The sequence below is a fragment of the Bombyx mori genome, chromosome 22, assembly GCF_030269925.1.
Source record: "Bombyx mori chromosome 22, ASM3026992v2".
Taxonomy (NCBI): domain Eukaryota; kingdom Metazoa; phylum Arthropoda; class Insecta; order Lepidoptera; family Bombycidae; genus Bombyx; species Bombyx mori.
The window spans coordinates 14,377,679-14,398,578 of record NC_085128.1 but is presented as its reverse complement, the minus strand read 5'-3'; the positions used below and the strand labels follow the sequence as shown (position 1 = coordinate 14,398,578).

Sequence of the window (20,900 nt, the reverse complement as noted above, 5' to 3'; positions counted from 1 at the left end):
TGATAAGGGTTAAATCCATGCTGGAGTTAAGTAAACTTTACTCATAATTATAACTTTGATATGATGACCCTTATGTTTCACACGAGAAACAGATCGTTGACTTTGTTAGCAGCAGAGATGTTTATTTAAAACAGATAAAATTAAACACAAAGCTTGCAAGGTTTTTTTTCATACAAAGCTTTCTCAAATCATTTTTTTCTATTCTTCATATTTACTTAACTGTATTATTTTGCTAGAGAAGGAAAAACACTGTATATACAACTAGAAGAACACCTGGAATTCTCGATCATCTCAAAAAAATCATAGTTTTCCTTTTCCGAATATTCAAAACTATTAATAGAATTTATTTCGTTTTTTCCTTTAGCTTGTTCATTTTCCACTAACCTTTTTCGTTTCGAGATCTTGTTTACTTATTTTTAATGGAAATTTCCGATAACAACATCGACTATATCTCTCTCTTTCTCTCTCTCTCTCACGTGTCAGGCAAAATAGGTTGGAAAATAATGACGTTTTCTTTTGTGAATTTTTCGATATCGTTTTAAGTATGATACATACGGGGTGCTTAGAAACAGATCGACGGGACTCACGACTTCATCTCTTAAGATTTCATGTCGTGATGTAGAGATTGGTGAGGCCGTGACCTATTCGATTAAATAAGTTAAAAGAATATTTACCTTTCCACTGTACCTTCAAAGTTAAAAGTAATCTCCAAAACAAATTGCCCATGTCGTTTACGTATTTCTTTTCTAAAACAATCAAAAACAGAACCAACCGCGGCGTTCAATAAAATGTTTTTAACAATTTACCTTTTATTTTTCGTTTAAGCCACCGAAAGCTTGCGAGTCGCCCACGAAATGATTTATTTTAATCGCTTCCTCGCTCTAGGAAATATCTTCGGAAAACAAAATACATTTCTGTTAAAAATTCTTATGGCTTATGCCGAGAATCAGTTATGAAACCTTCATTTATGACCCGGTACTTCACGACATAGTAAGGAGTGGTGACGTTTAAAAATAAAGAAATTCCTCTTGGAAAAATTCGAGATTGAAAGCTTATATATGTCAGACACGCCCACGAGCAATCTTCATCGCATTAAATTATTTAAGGTGCAAAAAAACCAAACGTATTTATGATAAATTTTATACAATTATTGAGTAAAACTGGCTTTAGGTGAGTGAGTGAGTCATTCATCAACACAGAGAGAGTCTAAGCGCTAGAGCTAAACTTGAAGCTTTGGCACATGATGTTCTTTATGTTCTAAGCATCTCTGTTATGAAATATTTACCCCTGATTTGGTAAAATTCAGGAATGAATGAAATAATGGTAGACCATAATTTTCAAGTAATAAGCACGAAATTTCATAAGCCGCTTCTTCTTAGAAATTAAATGGAGACGTCAATCGGTTTTTTTTTAACAAATAAAATACTGAATTACGGATTGAAACTATGTCAATTTTGAAAGAAGAATCATGAATTTTAATCTTGCTTTGTATATTTTACAAAAAAATAGGCGTCGAAATTGACAATTTGACAATTTTTCTTGTTTGACAAGAGTTGTATACCCAATATATGATCCGTGAAGAGCTAGCTAGCTACCTACACACAAATGGCTTTCAATACTCACTTTATGCTGATCGAACTATAAAAATTACCAGTTTCGGGTTTTTATTTTCATTTTATTTTAGTCGACATTGCAAAATCTCTGTGACCATGAATACCGTTACGTAGGAAATTATAAAAGGTAATTAATAATCATGTTATTAAAATGACAGTAAAGGTTTTTTAAATAAGAACATTTTTGTTGTTATTCGAAAATTCTATAAGGAATGGGTTTGTGGATTCTCGATTGATATTAATTTCTCGGAATCCACCTCTTTCCTCATTCTACCTTTAATTGGTTTATAAATATTTTTGATCTTGTTTCAGTGAGACGCTCTAATTATTTCACTTATAACAAACTTCACTTTCGAAGAGACTCATTCCTATTTTTAGATAAGAGAAGAATACATTTACAAATGTAACTTTATTTTCTTTGGCACTGATATTTTTAAAAGAATGTCATTCTGTAGATTCTTAAATGGAATAGAACTATTTAGTTTATTTGTATCTATTGTCTGATAGCGCGAACCAATTGAAAGGGCGTTCACTAGAATACCCGAAACAAAAAAAAACAAAAAAAAAAACTCGACAAATAAATTGTTTTTCTTTACTTTCATATTTCACTATAATTTAATTTTAGTAAATCTCGACCATATTTTACTCGGACTAGCGCTAAATAATTGAAATTTTGATGAAAAGAATAGAGCATCCTATTTATGATGCCAAAAATCCACACTGAGGTGCCAAGAAAAACCGTGAAAATTTTGAATGCAATTGCATAAATTTAATTATTTTTAAAGTTATTTAATATCATACTCGAAGACATTATGCACTGTATAGTAGTGAAAAATATGAAACCTACATCTACAATTTGTTCTTCGTTTAGAAACGATTAATAAAATGATTGAAATAATCTACGTGTAAATTTATGTTAGCTTTAATCATCCGGGTGATGGAAGGCCGGCTATCCTCGACCCACACTGGTTCTGGTCCAGCGGGGTATTCCCTAGGATAGCTCACTCTAACCGGCGCCATCTAGGCGGGCTTCGGATAGCCTACCGAGCAAGAGGGCTGGTGGTCGTGGCGCCAACGACCGCCGGTCTGACGTCCTGAGGGGGAGGGTGATGGGAGAGATGTGCTCCGCACTAAACGCTTCACCCCTTTCCTCCCTTTGCCTTTTCATGAGTTCTGTCTCATGCGAGGTTTGGACGTTGGTTGTTGAGCGACAGTTTTTAGTCAGTTCGACTCTGATATATCTCGCCCTCCATCCCCACTGGAGGGCGGAAGTCCGGCGATTTCCTCCTGATAAAAAAAAAGCTTTTTGTCACTTTCACTCACATTTTTCATATTTTGTTTTAAACAGGATAGTTCACGGCTAGCCTGTGTTTCGGGTAGTGGTCTTTATTTTGTGTCGGATCACTGGCTGTCTTCCTTTTATTTCTCTTGGTACACATCACAACACACACGCTAAGTACGACCAGAATTTTTTTGTACAACTGTTCAAGATGAATAACAGCATGGGTACAAAATCTCGATAGTATTGTTAAGAGTGAGAGTGACTGAACGTTTTTTTATTTATTTCCCTTGTAAGCAGACGAACGATGCATGGGCGTCAGCAAAGCCAAGAGGAGAGCCAAGTCGCTGCCAAGAGAAGAACCAAGTCGCTGCAGAATCTTGATTGTTTTGAGATATACGAGTATTTTTCGGACACGCTATCTACACGATTTGACTCGTAATACTTACTTTGCTTTACTGGTGGTAGGACCTCTTGTGAGTCCGCACGGGTAGATACCACCACCTTGCCTATTTCTGCCGTGAAGCAGTAATGCGTTTCGGTTTAAAAGGCGGGGCAGCCGTTGTAACTATACTGAGACCTTAGAACTTATATCTCAAGGTGGGTGGCGTATTTGCGTTGTAGATGTCTATGGGCTCCAGTAACCACTTAACACCAGGTGGGCTGTGAGCTCGTCCACACATCTAAGCAATAAGAAAAAAACACAATCAGTAACCTTTATATACTTTTTTATATGTTTTTTTTATTTTTACTTACTTAAAATGTTACTTGTAGACTTAAGTTAAAACGCTTAGAGCCTTAAACAAAATAACAGCAAGATTAAAGCTATTTCATTATTGTTATTCTAGTATTTCTCAAACCTGAAACTTACATACAATTATATAACAATCAGAAATTCTTGGAACAGCTTAGTTCCGACAAATGGAACGGTATATATCAAAGCGCTGAGAAATTTAATTATTCAACCGTAATCGACGCAATATGGGTGCGAACGTTATTCTCACTAACAATGTGTTATCAAACATTAACGGTTACAATGAAAAAAAAAATGCTTGAGGGTAGTAGGGGGTGGTAGTGGAGGGGGGGGGTAGGTAGTAAGTAAGTTGGGGTAAGCTCCGCGGTCTGTTTGTAGTGTTGACCGCGGTAATTCCCTTACCTCATCCGGGTTCTGGCCTCGGAGGGGATCGGACGCTTGGACGAACAGTACAGGGGAGTCGTTTAGTGGGTACGGCCCTGAAAACATCCTTGGACCCGCGGTTCCGCAGTCGCGGACCAGTCCCACATATCCCGCGCGTCCCCTAGGCGCGGGGACCTCGTAGGAGGTTCGGCCCCCGGCGCCAAAAAAAAAGGGGGGTACATTTTGAAACATTTCGTTCGATACCTATCTAAAATGGTACTACAACCTCAATTCTTACCAGAGGTGTTGTAGGGTGCTGTAAGAATTCGCCGTAAAACAGATAGCAGCGGTCCCTGCTATTAAACTGCCTTACTTAAATAACATTTGCTGGCGGAAGGTCGTATTGAGATATCGTGTTTATTTCTGCTGAGAAGTAATGCTTCTCATTTTGAAGAGTAAGTGGGAAATAGTGCGAAGAAGTAAGTGTATATTACTATTGAGATTGCGACCTTATAATTCAAAGCGGATGGTGGCATTTACGTTGTAATGTTTTGGAGCTCTGGTGAAAACAAAACACAGTCTAGCTGCTTATCGGACTTTATAAAACATCAGAGACGACATTTATATCATCTACGAAAAGAGTTGTGATGGCGCTTTTCTAGAACAAAACAAAAAACATGCAGAAATCATAAAACATTGTAATTAAAATGTAATGATAACTGAGGATATAAAATATATTCCGTCATCACACGGGCGTGATCCAATTACCTCTTTAGCACAATTAAAATGATAATTATCACGTGTCGTTTAATATTAAACCGCGCGCCCTAAGGACCCTCATCCGTTATAAGGATTAAGGACTTTATTTTAATTAGGTAAACGTATAAATTTACTTGCTAATTTGTAAACATTCCGTTTTATATCCTTCTACCGCACGACACTTTAAGGCTAATGTTAGCTCGAGTAAAGAGAAAATTCCGGGAAATTCGAGTAACTCATGTTTACCAAGAGAAATGCTTTGGATAATTTTGTATTTGGGTACAATACGCTTTATATTAAAAAATTTAAAATCTTCGTTTAAAAATTCTCAAATTCTTAAATAATTTATGTCATATTTTCCTAAAACAATAGTCAAATCAGGTATCAGAGGTTTAAACTGGTTATTCTTACGTCGTGAAGATGGTTGAAAGGCGAAAATGTCCTAGGTACGTGCTTACTGCAACATTTGTCCCTGTCTACTAGATTGAAACACCCCTATAATCGCATTGACCATTGCGATGCTTTGTTTCAGTGATGGCGATGCGTCAGGCGCCTTATCAGTTAGGCAACGACGACTCTACCAGAATTTAGCTCCGCCTCTATCGGTTATGAAAAACGACGATTCTTGACACGATAACCAAAAACATTCAAAATTCAAATGAACTCAACGAATTTATTCCAATTTACTGCGTATTAAAATCATAGCTAAAACATACAGCTTTCCTGTACATATATTATAATTCTAGCACAAAAAGCTTTAAGCGTCCGGTACAAATTTCAATAAAGATAAAGACGACGATACTTAAGAGCTTCTTAGAATCAAAGAAAATTAGAAAAATCGTCACTGTCTCTTGATAGATCCTATAAATCTAATATATAAAATTCTTCTAATATATAAAATTCTCGTGTCACAATGTTCGTTCCCATACTCCTCCGAAACAGCTTGACCGATTCTCATGAAATTTTTTATGCATATTCAGTAAGCCTGAGAATCGGCGACTACGGCTACCCCTAACATATTTTTTTTATTTGGACTTTTTTTTTGTTATAATGAGGTATTATGTGGTTTAATGAGGTTTTGTTATTTTTATTATATATTCCCTAATCGTTCACAGCACTACATACCTCTTTCACTCATTTACCACATCCTTACACACTTACAATAAGTTAGTTTTTTTTCTACACTAGAAATTCCATAGAAATCTTACATATATGGCAAAACAATGTTTGCCGGGTCAGCTAGTAAATTATATAATTATGTCACTCTATTTTATATGAAGAAAGTTTAATAATAAAGATGCCTACCGTTTAATATTACGTTTCGCAGAATTACGTTTGAGTTTTGTAGATTTATTAACAATCCATGTCTAACCTAGCTTATTACAGAATTATAATTTATCCATTACGACGATTTTCTAAAATTTCTAAGTAAACGATCTCTTGACTTCCAATTGTTTTGAAGTAGGTACAATAATAATAAGAAGTTAGTTTAGGATTAAAAAAAGATATTTACTTTCTAACTGTTTAATAAAATAAAATAAAAAAGCCATTAATATATCTTCAAATTGTTTGTAATTAAGTATTTTTGTGTGGAATAAAAAAAGCTTTATTATTATTATTATTATTAGGTACAATAATGAATTTTAAAGGTGATTCCGTTCATTATATATTAAGTATATATTGATAGCCTTTATTGCTGATACTAAACAATTATTTTACATACAATAGCAAATTGTTTCAACTCAAATCTAATACATCGGGTTCCCCGGTTCAGTGATCAGCGTGTCCTGTGACACATAAGCTTCTTACAGCTTCGTTTATATTTAAGCACAGCTAATTTAATATTCATTAGAAAAAAAAACGCTTTTTTTATTTTCTATCAATATTATTAAAATACTCTAAATATTTGGAGAGCAATGACCAAGTCGTTTTTCCATTGCTATTTTAACTTTTAAATAAATTAATCAAATACATGGTTTCTGTTGTATTTTTAACCCCATAATTTAACTGATAATAATATCTTTCGGGTGCTCGTTAAGCTTGTAATATTAACAATTATACACAAAAAAATATAAGTGTGTTTCAAAAATTGATGATCAATTGTAATACAAATGTATATTGAAACGTTACTAAAGACATATGGAATCCTATGAAATTGAATAGAATTAGCTGCAAAACAGGCATTAGTTCAAGACCACGTGCTCTCAAGAGAAACATGAACGCTAACTCTTGGGAGTAAAGCATTTTTTTCAATAACAGCCCTACACATTAATTATTACGAATAGTCCGAGATTCTGAAGCCAGTGATTCATTTGCTGGAATAAGGCCAAATCGAATGCGTTTTAATATTATCAAAAGTTTAAAATTGTTTCCATTTCAATTTTTATATTAAACACATTTTTGGTAAAGTTTCGCGACTAAGCATTTTCTAAGTAAGCATTCTTTAATTATAATTGCGTACATCAGTTTTTTTGTCTACTCATTCTTATTACATTTATTTATGGCGCGATCCCCTAATCATCTTGGAGTATGCGTAATCTCAATCTTAATCCAGTCACTGTTAGCCGATAGCTAGAACTAGAGCGTTAATTATAGATCATAAATTATCTTACATGCAATTTGCAAAAAGATAAGATACTAAGTAATGCACTAGGAAACAAACTCCAAGCAACAAGAGATATAACTTAAAGTATTAAGTTATTTACGAGTAGCAAAGAGCTAATACAGCAAAGAGATTCCACAAAAAGCCAATTTCCGACAACCGTCGAAAGGCCTTATTCCTGACCAACAAAAAGACGACACTGAAACTCGAATAACACAAACGCGGTCTATTTAAGCTGCTTTGGACAAAAGCCAACTGGACATGAATCATAGTTGAGTAGTGTCAATGAAACTTAACACTACGCCTAAGTGATCCGATGCCGGCTGTTTGAGACTGAACACATTTCATCAATCGCTCTTTCAACATTTAGAGGTACAATGAGGTTTTTTATTCTTCTAGGGCGATTAGACGTAATCCGTCTCTGACCTAATGCGTTGTAGGCCCTGTGATTTGTTGGCAAATTCGTTGCGACATCGATTTGTAGGTTGCGATGTAATGTTGTTTTTTTTGAACAGATTATATGGGAATAAACACTCCCAGTGGTTGTGCTAATTAATTAATTATCCGACATAGACAAAAGCCATGCTTGAAACACGAATTCGAAGTCTTAATTATATTGTAGGCTGTCTTGTTTTCAAACGGAGACGCCTGATTGATTTACAGCAGAAATTGTCAGGATTGTAGTAAGTAACCCTTACGGGCTCATAATATGTATATTGTATCTCTACTAGTTCATAATATATCGTATTTTTGTCGGTCTACAGTAGAAATCCTAAAGTTAAAATTAATTTATGTAATTTAAAAATGTACCCGTGTTTTTCCGAAGTTGTAACTTATCCAACGAATCAACAGATCTGTCTAGATATTTTCTCTACATATAAGGCATGTGACACAGTAAATTTAACGGGCGAATAGACGTTGTACAAACAAACAGATAAATTCTGGATTGAATTTAATTTTATATACTGGTTTAAGCAAATCGTGTTATAAATTTCAGAGCTATTTACTACAAGGTGGCTGGCTGTTTAGCTTGCAAAGTATGGTGGAAAATATATAAAGTTCGATTCAAAGAATTTTTATTTGAAGGTATAAGTGGAATCCTGATAAAGCAGTTTTTAGAAACATACATAGCAGAATAAATACTATTTACTATTTGTAAAATTAAACGCTATTATATATAAATTTATACTTTTTTTACAACTTTATACTGTTAATAATATACACAGCAACAAATCTGCTATTCAGAAGCTATTAGCCGTAATAGCCAAGTTTTTCAAAGCTAATTATGTTTAGGCATGAAATAAAGTGCACTCTCTCTCTCTCTCTCTCTCTCTCTCTCTCTCTCTCTTATGTCTCTCTATTTCTTGCTCTCCCCCTCTATCTCCGTCCCTCTCTCTCTCTCTCTCTCACTCACTCTTATGCTGTAAATATATAAAAAATATTCAAGAATCAATAAAATAGTAAGCGGCTTAAAGATAACTTTTTTTCAGTTCTCATACCGTAACGTAGCTTTAGTTTTTCTCAGCTGTAATGAGCAATTAACGGTAAAATTCGTGTTACAATTGTTATAACAACGGCTATCTGAACCCACAAGAACGACAGTGTGAATACTGACTATCGATCTTGATGGTATTAAGATTAAAGTCTCATTTGCAAAAGCAGCGTCCAGCCACATTTTGCATCAATGCACATCAATCATACCGTAGTTGTTTTGGCCTCGTACCGTCCGTCTCTTCAATATAGTTCTCTTCATGGAACAGTTACTCTGGTGCTGATGACAATCGAAAGGACGATATAGACCCTAGCCTGCCAGGGAGGGTTAAAAATAAATATATCAAATAGAGTACCTACCCAATAATAATTATTCTCGTTGCCTATCAAAGTCAATTTTGCTGCGAATCAACCTACCTCTAATGATAGCAACTTAAATATCTCCTCTTGCGTTATTAATTTACAATTAATTCAAATATTTGAGATACAACGTAATACTCAAGATATTTTACAGACTTCAAAAGGTAAGACTGTTCAAGAGGTAGGTATAATATTTCTGAGTTTCAGACATGTTTAAGATATGTCCAAGGCTTAATTCAATTAGCATTTTATTATTTTATGGCAGACTATGCTAGAATGTTCATTTAAAATTAATGCGTAAACTCAACAAGGAAAACTTGTGTTTTTATTAGTAACTAGTCAGGTCATAAGTATTGTCACACAGTAAAAACTTTTCTTTTAGAATGCTGGCCACAAAAAAGTTTATTGAATTCGAATTTCAAATTGTTCATGAAAATAAAAATGTATACTTTTAGAATTTTACTCATTTTTAAATATGGAGTGGACGCTTAAAGAAGACCGTGTTGCAGTTATTGCGTTGCATCGTTGTGGTTACGCGCCAATTCAAATTTTTAACATACTGAAAATTTTGAATATAACCAAAAGATTCGTTTATCGTACCATCAAACGATACAATGAAGACTCTAGTGTAGATGACAGGTCAAGAAGTGGACGCCCTCGGTCTGTTAGGACTCCAGCAGTGATAAAAGCTGTGAAGGCGCGAATTCAAAGAAATCCCAAACGTAAGCAGAAACTGTTGGCCCTTCAGATGGGGTTAAGCAGAACCACGGTGAAAAGGGTGTTAAATGAAGACTTAGGGCTTCGGGCATATCGAAGAAAAACAGGACATCGTTTGAATGCTCGTCTAATGGACCTGAGACTGAAGAGATGCCGCGCTTTGTTGAAGCGGTACGCGTGAAAAAAATATCGGGAAATTGTTTTTTCGGATGAAAAAATTTTTACCGTAGAAGAGAGCTACAACAAACAAAATGACAAGGTGTACGCACACAGTAGTGAAGAAGCGAGCAACCGTATTCCGCGTGTCCAACGAGGTCATTTTCCATCCTCGCTCATGGTATGGTTGGGAGCTTCTTATTGGGGCTTAACAGAGGTACATTTTTGTAAGAAAGGTGTAAAAACGAATGCAGTTGTGTATCAAAATACAGTCCTGACGAACCTTGTGGAACCTGTTTCTCATACCATGTTCAATAACAGGCATTGGGTATTCCAACAAGTTTCGGCGCCAGCTCATAGAGCGAAGAGCACACAAGACTGGCTGGCGGCGCGTGAAATCGACTTCATCCGGCACGAAGACTGGCCCTCCTCCAGTCCAGATTTGAATCCGTTAGATTACAAGATATGGCAACTCTTGGAGGAAAAGGCATGCTCAAAGCCTCATCCCAATTTGGAGTCACTCAAGACATTCTTGATTAAGGCAGCCGTCGATATTGACATGGACCTCGTTCGTGCTGCGATAGACGACTGGCCGCGCAGATTGAAGGCCTGTATTCAAAATCACGGAGGTCATTTTGAATAAACTTTAGTGTCATAAGAATCTATGTTTTGTTAAGTTCATTTTGGTATATGAATGGTTACATAATGAATAAACTTGTTTCAATTATTTTACATTAAACATGTGACAGAATTTATGACCTGACTAGGTATTTAGAACTTAAGGAACTATTGGGTCATTTCGTGTGAAAAAACATCATCGAATTATTTTTATTACGTCGGAGACGGTCATTAGCTTAGTAGCTAAACGAAACGCAGCACGATTTCCAAGAGATGACAGAACGATTGCGGTGTCGTCGGAACTCTGCTAACTTCGTGCTGCGACAGAGCCTAGCCGATAGAGGCGCGTAGACGCCATCACACTTACCAACCAGCCTTCTTGAAGAGCGGTGCCTCCGTCCTAAGAACTGTCATATGTTTCGTCGGCTAAGCTCGATCACCCTATTCGCCCCTATGATGTCTGACAATGGTTTTAGTAATTGTGGCTCTTCCGACATATAATTGTTTACTGTCCAAGGTGACTGTTTATATTTATATTGATTTTCTTGAACTAACTAGGTAGTTAATGTTTTTTAGAGCCCATCTCCCATAGAGACTTGAAGTTGAAGTTTCAATTGTAAAACGGCTGTCATCTTTCGAACTATGAACACTTCGCATTTGGGAACATGGCTACAATTATGTTACCTTCCCAGTGCGAGCTCACAACTCACTGGTCTTGAAGTTGTTTACCGATTTATAAAAAAAAAAAAAATGATCATTTTACTACTGGTAAATCTTCAAACCTTCTTCTTCTTATAAATTTTGTGATTCATTTGTATAACTTCTTCTTCTTCTTCTTCTTCTTTGTCGTTTCCTCATTACTGAGGGTCGTGACCACCTTGGTCCAGTTTTTGCACCAGCTTCCTCCAATGTTGCCTGCATTCGGCCTGCTTAATGGCGCCCGGGACGCTGTTCTTTGTGGCCTCCTTGATAATGTCCGTCCACCTGGTTGGCAATCTTCCTCGACTTCTCTTTCCTTCCACGTGACCTACAACTATTAATTTTTTTAAGTTCTCAGGATTTTGTCGGGCCACGTGTCCGAAGTACTTGAGGAGACGCTGCATACAGATTGTAGATAGAAGATCTAGGAATGGGATTCCTTTTGAAGCTTGGTACTGCGGGATTTCAACACCGGCATAAGCGCGTCGCTTGACACGAACACAGCATGTGTCTTATTCTGGATTCATCATGATTTCGAACTGCCCTTAGGATATGAGCTAGGTCTGACGACTTACCGTGAATCGTTCCGCAACCACGTCCGAAGGTCCTGGTCGAGGATGAGTATTGCCGACAGAATCAGTTCATCTATCCTTCACATGTAGAAAGCCATAGGCCAATGTCACTATCTTCCAGTTTTTTATATGAAAGGGGAAACTTTTCAAACTATTTAAATTATATGCGCGTGCCGATGCGGCGACAGCGTCTTCGCGTGACAAACCTCTGTTTCTGTTGTTTTTTCGCACTAACAGGCAGGCTGGCGGTGTTGCTAGTGTCGCCCCAAAGAACCATTTCCCACGGAAATGGTGCATTCCGATACACACAATATGTCGCATACCCAGTACAAGAAAAATAAGAAATGAATAATACATGTAAACCAAATTGTGTCGCGTTACGTACTCAAAGAGCAAAAATAAGAAAAGAAATTATGCACAATAAAAAATAATAATAATATAAATATGTATTTTAGAACAAACTGTTACGGGACAGAACACCAACAAAGATATCAAAGGTAGGAGTAGAGTGTGCTAAGTAGAAAACTAATGAAGTTCCTACTGTGGATTGATGATGAAGAAGTACTAGCAAGAGCTGTATAATATCCTTTACGTTTCTTCGCATGATATTTCTCTTAAGATATTATTTCTGTGATATTCTTCTCGTCTTAAACATGAACGGATCTAAGTGGTTTCATGGACAGTAATTGTTTTTGAACCCATCCCTACTCGGTTAATTAAGTTATGCATTGTAAATGGCTTGAGTGATGGCTACTTCCCACACTGTGCTGTGTATTGTGTGAATGTGCTAATTTTTATGAACAATTCCTTTCTAAATATTTTTTTTCGAGATTTTTCATTTATTTTACGTTATACATACATTAAATTAAATTTTTATGCTTACGTCGGACTAATTTTGACAATTATTTTTAGGCCTTTATGAATATTTTCTTGTATTCAGAGTTGTTCCACAAGCAGGATTACGTTTGCCAACAAGAGTAAATTCAATTGTCAATCTTCTGTAAATAAAGCATTTAGATAATACTACCCGTTACTTGCGGCTTTGTCCGCGTGGTCAAGGAAAAGTGTCATTGTGGTGTCCCGTGAAAGTGAGATGTTTGTATGGGATAAAAGGTAGACTACATTACTCTCCTAACCTTGAAAAACTGTATCAATCTGTTACTTCATTTTGAAGTGAAAGTAATTTTATTTAAAAAAATTATCATTGGTAAAGTGTGCATTGCTCTAAATTAAAACTACTCTATAGGTTTATCTTGAGTTTGCTATTTTCAAATGTCAACAAATTTCATCTTAATCCTCCGTAAAATAAAAATTGGAGATAGTAAAATGAAAACAACAAAGAGATTTATTTTTATTTATTTATTACACTTCATGTATTGCCGGGCATAATGTCTAAGGCATTCTCTACCAGTCAACCAAAGGTAGTGTGTAGTAGTGCAGGTAGTGCTAGATGAATTGAAATATGAGTTCAACACATGATCACCAATATATATACAAAAACACATACATACTTTACATAAGACGTAAATATGTATATATTATACCTAATCGTAGAAATAATTTTAATTGTGTCTAAAACTCGTTAAAACCGAAGGAAACAATATAATTACTCATAATTACTCGTATTACATTACGGAACGTAAGTTTGCAAATGGCCGACATAAACACATTTAATACTACCCTCTCAGAGACTCAAGCAAGTTCCGCCGATTCACTATTTCGCAACTATTGTCCAATCGTTGTATATAAACAGTGATTCAGCGTAACGTACATTGGCTTTTTGGGCTTCATTATCAACAACAAAACGATGCCATGCTATGTGCAAGTCACGGTTATCTGCGAGAACAGCGTATTGAATACATTTACATGAAACTTATGGGTGAATGATAAAAAATGATTGTTAATTCTCTACGGATTTTATTGGCATTCGGCCGAAGACTTAAATGCTTGGAGCTCATATCAATATATGTTGAATGTATTAGTATAGTGCATATTTTATGGCCAATACACAGACAGATGAATTAGATATCGATTTCATAAACAACAAAAGCGTTCTCACGCAAATACAACCGCTAAGTATTTTAGATCATTTGTTGAAAGAAAGTTTCAAGGAATTTAAATGTCAGTCAGTCGTTATTTACATCAGATCCGATTTATTTTTATTGTCCTTGTAGGTAGACCAGCACACGGCCCACCTGATGGTGAGTGGTTACCGTCGCCCATGGACTTCAACAATGCCAGGGGCAAAGCCAAAGCCGCTGCCTACCGAAAAATCTACTTATAACACACATAAATGGGAACAGATTACGCACGTTGATCCAAACCCAAATTAGGATTCCTCACGTTATGGTTACCAGAGACTGACATAGATATCTATTATATATTCGTTTAAATATTTACCTATACATGTATACATAATAAACACCCAGGCCAAGAGCAAAAAATCCGGTTCATCACTAATGTTTGCCCACTCTGGGAATCGAAACGATGACCCACGGCGCTACAGTCACTGAGCTAACTACTGCATCAACGAGTCATGAAAAAATATGTATTTACCTAACTAAAACATCTTAAATTATTTAAAACAGACTGTACCTGAAGTCCAAATACAATTCTGATTGGAAATCTGATGTTTTGAAAAAAAAAAAGAGTTACTAACGACTTATAGCATTTTATATAACTACTTTGCTGCTATGTTACAAAAAAAGACGTGTGGTGTCGTGGGACACCGGATAGGAACGAAGTTCCTTATTATAAAAATATTAATTTTAAGTTCTATTCGAGGTATAAAGAAAATAATTATTCGGGTATACATTTTTTATTAAGATTTTTTTATTGATAAAAATAAAACAAAAAACTACTTTAAAAAGTTATCAACTTTATTTTCTTCACAATGATTTATAAAAAATATAAAAATAATAATATACAAAGAAACAGCTATATATATGAATAATAATAATAACCGTCATCACGTAGACTATACATTAGACACTGTATAGCCATCATACTAAGACTATATATAAATAACAAAAATCTTACGTTACGGACGTTTTTTTCCGGTTACGGTATCCTTCCGCATCATCCCATATGGAATTTCGTTCCAAAAATATTTCATTACTGTAATCTCGAACTAAGGAATCGTTGAACCTCGAATCGCATCTATGCATTGTCCCGCAAACGGCAATTTGTGCAACATCAGAACGTCACGGGTCGTCGGTTACGCATCGATCAGCATCCGATACGGTTGCCTGCAAACAATGCTACGATAAAAACTTTTTAATGGGATCTTGACATAGTTCCGTAAAACGAAAACATAATTTATCTTCGTTCAATACGAATGGTTCATGGATATTTTTGGGCTAATGCTGATGGCGATTTTATTGTATTTTGGTTACATTGAATTTTGCCAGAGATATTGATAATAGAAGTTTGTGCCTTATTTAGTATACTTTGAGCAGATATAGATTTTACAACTGAGATATTTTAATTTAACACAGCCTCATCGCTAAATATCTTCAGGTTTTGGATTTTACAATGTGTTTTCTCATTTCAGGTAAAAGTGTAAGTAGAAGTGACGTGTAGTGTTCACCAGTGGCAACAGTGAGTGTTAGTGAACAGTTAACAAATATGTTGTCAAAATGAAGCTGTGGAAAAGCTTGAAGATCTCTATTGGCAATCGAAGTGATCCAAAGTCGTATCCACACGATTTGCCGCAATGGGGCGGCCAGGGCTATGAACTGGACGGTATGTTGAATTATTATTATTTTAATACCGTCGAAGATTTCAGCCATAATTCAACATCAGGACTGCCTTGGGTATAGCCAAAACCTTACCCACTACATACGTATTTCTTGATATTGTTCTAAGAATTTTTTTAGGGTCATCATACGTTTTGTGTAATTTTCCTTTCAATTTAAGATAGACTTTGAAGTCTTGTGCTTTATGATTATTTTCGTAAAATGCATTAGCGAATCACTTTTAAAGAGTGACACCAAACATAAGTCCCGTCTAACGCAAGAACGAAGATATAAAAGTCAACACAAATACTTATGCGTTGCGTTTTTATTCTAGAAAAGTCTTCAAAATCTTGACTAATCTAGGCTGTGTAGGTATTACCGTCAGCACCAAAAATTCAATTCCAAAAGAGTATAGTAATCGGATATTTTCATAAACTCTCCAATCTTGTCGCAGCTGATGTCTCTTACGATAACTCCACGGCATGATGATCGCGTTGTTTACACGAAACAGCTTTCATCAGTACAAAAACAGGTCAAAGATTTTAATACCGTAGCGGTCACCGAACCATTTCCCTTCGTATTCATCAAAGCGAATTTCTGCTATACCGCCTCATCTTAATTGGGAAAAAAAAACCAGGGATCGTTATAATTTTTCGTTAGAAGTGATTGGTGTTTTTAATTAAAATCTTCTTGCTTTTATAATCTCCGTTATATATTTGATATTAAATAAGCGTTTCTCTTCTTTGTTGTCGTCATGGTGAAAATCGGTAAGCAAAGAAGAGGAAATATTAATCATTTTATCCTCGATCAAAAGGGAGGCTCGTTTTAATTAAACGCAGTCTAAGTCTATGCTGTATGAAGCTTAATACCATTGGTACATTAGCAATGTCTAGAAATAGATTTAGTGCTAACAAATGTAAGTAAGTAATACGTATTTTACTTACGTACCTTACTGGTGGTAGGACCTCTTGTGAGTCCACACGGCCTACCCGTGTGGACTGATTGTTTTGAGATATACGAGTATTTTTAGGACACGCTATCTGCACGATTTTACTCGTAATACTTACTTTACTTTACCGGTGGTAGGACCTCTTGTGAATCCGCACGGGTAGATACCACCACCCGCCTATTTCTGCCGTGAAGCAGTAATGCGTTTCGGTTTGAGGGGCGGGGCAGCCGTTGTAACTATACTTGAGACCTTAGAACTTATATCTCAAGGTGGGTGGCGCATTTACGTTGTAGATGTCTATGAGCTCCGGTAACCATTTAACACCAGGTGGGCTGTGAGCTCGTCCAAGCAATAAATAAATAAAAAGTTAATAAAACTAAAAATCCGAAAAGCGTTCGGTTCTATTTGAAAAAATGCTTTTGTACTAATTCGTTTATTTAAATAAAAGCTTTTTCAGCACCATTATAATTTGAAGTTCGATGACACACAGATTAATTTACTATATAAAATGGAATTACACTCGAAACGTGAAACAAACATACAACAACTTTTATACGATCTAGCCTACGAAAGAATGAGAAAAAGAATACTTTCGAAGGTTCCTAGATTCCACATGCTGTGAATGGCTGCATTATTAGTTTTATTAGATCATATTGTGATACTGCTTCTGGCATTAAAGACATTAAACAGCCATGAATAGGTCGACCACAGGAAGATAGTCGCGTTGATAATAAAATATAGTCTGTGGAGTGGCAAAAAGAAATAACTGAAACAGTACCGGAAGCAATCATTTTTCTCTTCCAGACCGTATAACACCAAAAAAAAAACAAACAAATTAATTCTTAAACACAACTATTAATCCACAATATTCGACGAAATGTTTTACTTAACGGCAAACAGTGGCTTGTCTCTGCCCCTGGCATTTCTGACGTCCATGGGCGACGAAAATCACTCACCATCAGGTGGGCCGTATGCTCGTCTGCCTACAAGGGCAACAAAAAAAAGAACATTCATGCGTTTTGATTTGAAGATTAAGACAGTCATCATAACAATACCATCGAGTTTTCGAACTTATGCTCAAGATGAGTGGCGTTTTTCTCTGGTAACCGCATTCCATCAGGCTGTATTCTCGTCTGCCTACAAATTCAATAAAAAATAAAATAAAATAATTCCGAAATTCTGAAATAAAGCTCATATTGCTAGTAGCGTATTCTGGGTGGCAAAACCCAATATTCTGAAAACTCTAGTAGCACTATTGAAATTCAATTTTCGGCTGAGCCAGATATATCTACTAACAATGTAATGATTTAGCTATTTTGTTCCCTCTCGTATTTAGATATGTAAAGCTTTTGTAGGGAATTTTGCCAACATGTTTTTTTAATGGACAAAATGTTTTACTTATCTATAATAATATTATAAATTTAGTAGGAACTTAGAAATAGGTTAACACATAATTCTCATACTTTGTGGGGGCGGCTTATTTAGTAGCTAAGTAGTACCTGAATTGAACTGCTGGGCGTCTTTTGAAAGTTTATCCTATTAGCCAAAAATATTCCAGAAAAACAAGATAACATCATGAATCCCACTCACTCTAGCGTGATTACTGACCCACCAATCCTTAAGTGGAAAGGATAATAAAATATTATTCTATCTAGGTACATATTTTAGGTATAGCATTGTACGGATCATTAATTACCTCCAAACTTTGCAAAGGTACCAAGGGAATCAATGAATAGCTTGAGAGTTTATCTGTGATATCGTGAATAGCATGGTGTAGTAATAAGATATGGCATCGTGCTTTTTGTATGTTTACGGCAAGGCAGTCACGTATTTAAATCCGAAGAATAGGACAGCCATAATCATAAAAAATGGATCTCGTCCTTACGTCCCAAGATGGATGGGCAGTGACATAAATCCACCTAGTCTATCTAGGGCATTAAAAATAAGCATACTAATAAATAAAATCACACGCTATTAAGATGAAAAATGAAGTCATTCCGACAGAGCTAATTAGGCGATGATTACCTAAAATTAATTTTTACATTTCCATTATGAAATTAGATGATTTTAACATAAAAATGAATGTAGTCCCCAAATCTCCATATAGCGTCGTTAAAACAAAATGGGTGGCATTAAAGAAATTTCCTGTTTCTTAATTAAGATTCCTTTGTCGGTACTAGTTCGTGGCGACAAAAGACACGCCACAAAAGGATAATTTTTCTCGTCACCTCCAATTTTAGGGTTCGTTTGGAAAAATTATACTGGAAGTCACAAATTAAGGCTCGTTCATTTTTACAGGAAATATCTGAAAATTTATATTCCTTACAAATGAAGATAGCTTATGTTCATGTTAATGTATTTCATGAATCTATAATTGAACTTTCTATGCCTTGATTTAGTTTTTCTCATAGTTCGCTAAAGTCAAACTCTTGGATTCTTTTAGAAAATAATCTTGTGATTCTGAATTTTTGCAAATTATATTCAGGTTTTTTTTATTCAAGAAAATCCTTTTATTTCATATAATAAGACCGATATATTAAACAAATATGTACCTATTAAATAAACGACCTTTTAGTTTGGTTACTATGAGTGAGTGCATTATCTTATGTTCTTTTTTACGAAGTCTGGCGATCATTTATGGGACTGGAACTTAATAAGCAAAGAACTTTTGTTATACTTATTTATGACCAAATCTACTTTTTGTAGCATCACTATGATAATGATTCACAAAAAAAAAAAATATGGTTGTGTCCGTTGTGCATAACATACACAAATAGGGATAGGCCATAAACATTTTAAAAATCTTTTTAATATATTAGTACAGCGACCGCTATTCCGCGTCTGTTTTATCCCTTTATGATTTGATGTCATCTATTTAAAGTTTCATGTTACAAAGTAAATTATATACGAAGAGATCGTGTAGCCAAAAAGACCCTGGGTAGGAAATTAGATGGTAATGTTAGGAGAGGCGTCCTAAAAAGACTAGAATGGGCTTTGTGAAAAAGGATATGTGAGAGAAGGCTATCACTGCAGAGATTTGATAGGCCTGAATATAAAAAAAAGAAAATGTTGTGCCAGCTCCACATACTGATACGGGCAGAAAGATCTTAAATTTAATATTTCGCAAATCATTGCCATATTTATTTAATATATGGTTCAATATTTTAATAAGCAATAAGGTATGATCGTAAGTTGAAAAATTGTATCACTAGATAATAATATGGGTACTGTACACGTAGGCGCCAATCTTTAATGTTTGTTTTTATGTTTATGAGCTATGCTACAAATGTTTTAAATTTCAAATTATTTAATACTCCATATTTTCGTTTGATTTGATAGCATTGAAATATGAATGGCCCCGTTTACGGAGCTATAGACAAGGATAATTAAAAGATTCACATAAAATTGAGCTATCAAAATTCAATTCGGATAATCACAAAGAGCCTCCAAGTATTTTTTTCATTTACGCATTCGCTAAATTGTTTTTGTGTTGTCATAAGAAAAAAAAGAAGTGCAAATACTCCGATAAACTTTTGGGCGTTGTTTTGAGTGAACTTAATTGTTCTGGCGAGTTTTACTTTACGGGAAGGAATTTGAGTTTTTCTTAAAGCTGAAGTTTATGTCAGTGAAGATCAAAGAAGGAAAAATACCATTTTTTACGTGATGTCTTCAAAAGATTTCAAACTTGTACATAATTCATTGCGTGTTAGCAGTCATGGTCGTCTAAGTTTTATAGATGCTGTAAATTACACATTGGATTAAATTTCCTTCCTTTCTATACGGTAACATATTTTTTTCTCTTTCTTTTAACTTTTCTGGCTGGCAGAACAATTAAAGTCTTACCGTCATCTATGCCATATGTACATATTTAATATACTTAGTCTAGCCATAAATACTGTTACAATTAAAAATAAACAAAATATTACATTTCAATTTGGAATCTGTAATTTTTATATGATTGCTCATTGAGTTTTCTCATTTTGGCGCCAATACATTGTACAATATTTTGCGAAATTAAAATGGAGTGGAGTGATAAAGAGAATCGAATCTAGTGTAGCCTTTATAGTTGAAAATATTAAATTATCACAAAAGCCATCTGAAATTTAATTTAGTCTAAAGTACACACCTAAAGCTTTAAGATGATGGTGCTGTTAGCTGGTGGCATATTGTCAGCTCGCTCGGGTAGGTACCATGATCCTGCCTTTTTCCGCCACGAAGTCGTCATGCGTTC

General features: G+C 35.2%; 1 protein-coding gene across 4 annotated transcripts in view; it reads left to right on the top strand.

The window, feature by feature from the left end:
• Positions 1–20,900, top strand: part of LOC101738969 (glutamate receptor-interacting protein 2) — a 318,438-nt gene that overhangs the window by 66,571 nt on the left and 230,967 nt on the right. For all 4 annotated transcript variants that reach the window (XM_021347020.3, XM_021347018.3, XM_021347017.3 and 1 more), the window contains exon 2: positions 15,537–15,727. In XM_021347020.3, coding sequence (XP_021202695.1) covers positions 15,622–15,727 — 106 coding nt within the window. In that variant the 5' untranslated portion in view covers positions 15,537–15,621. The remainder of the gene's footprint in view (positions 1–15,536; positions 15,728–20,900) is intronic.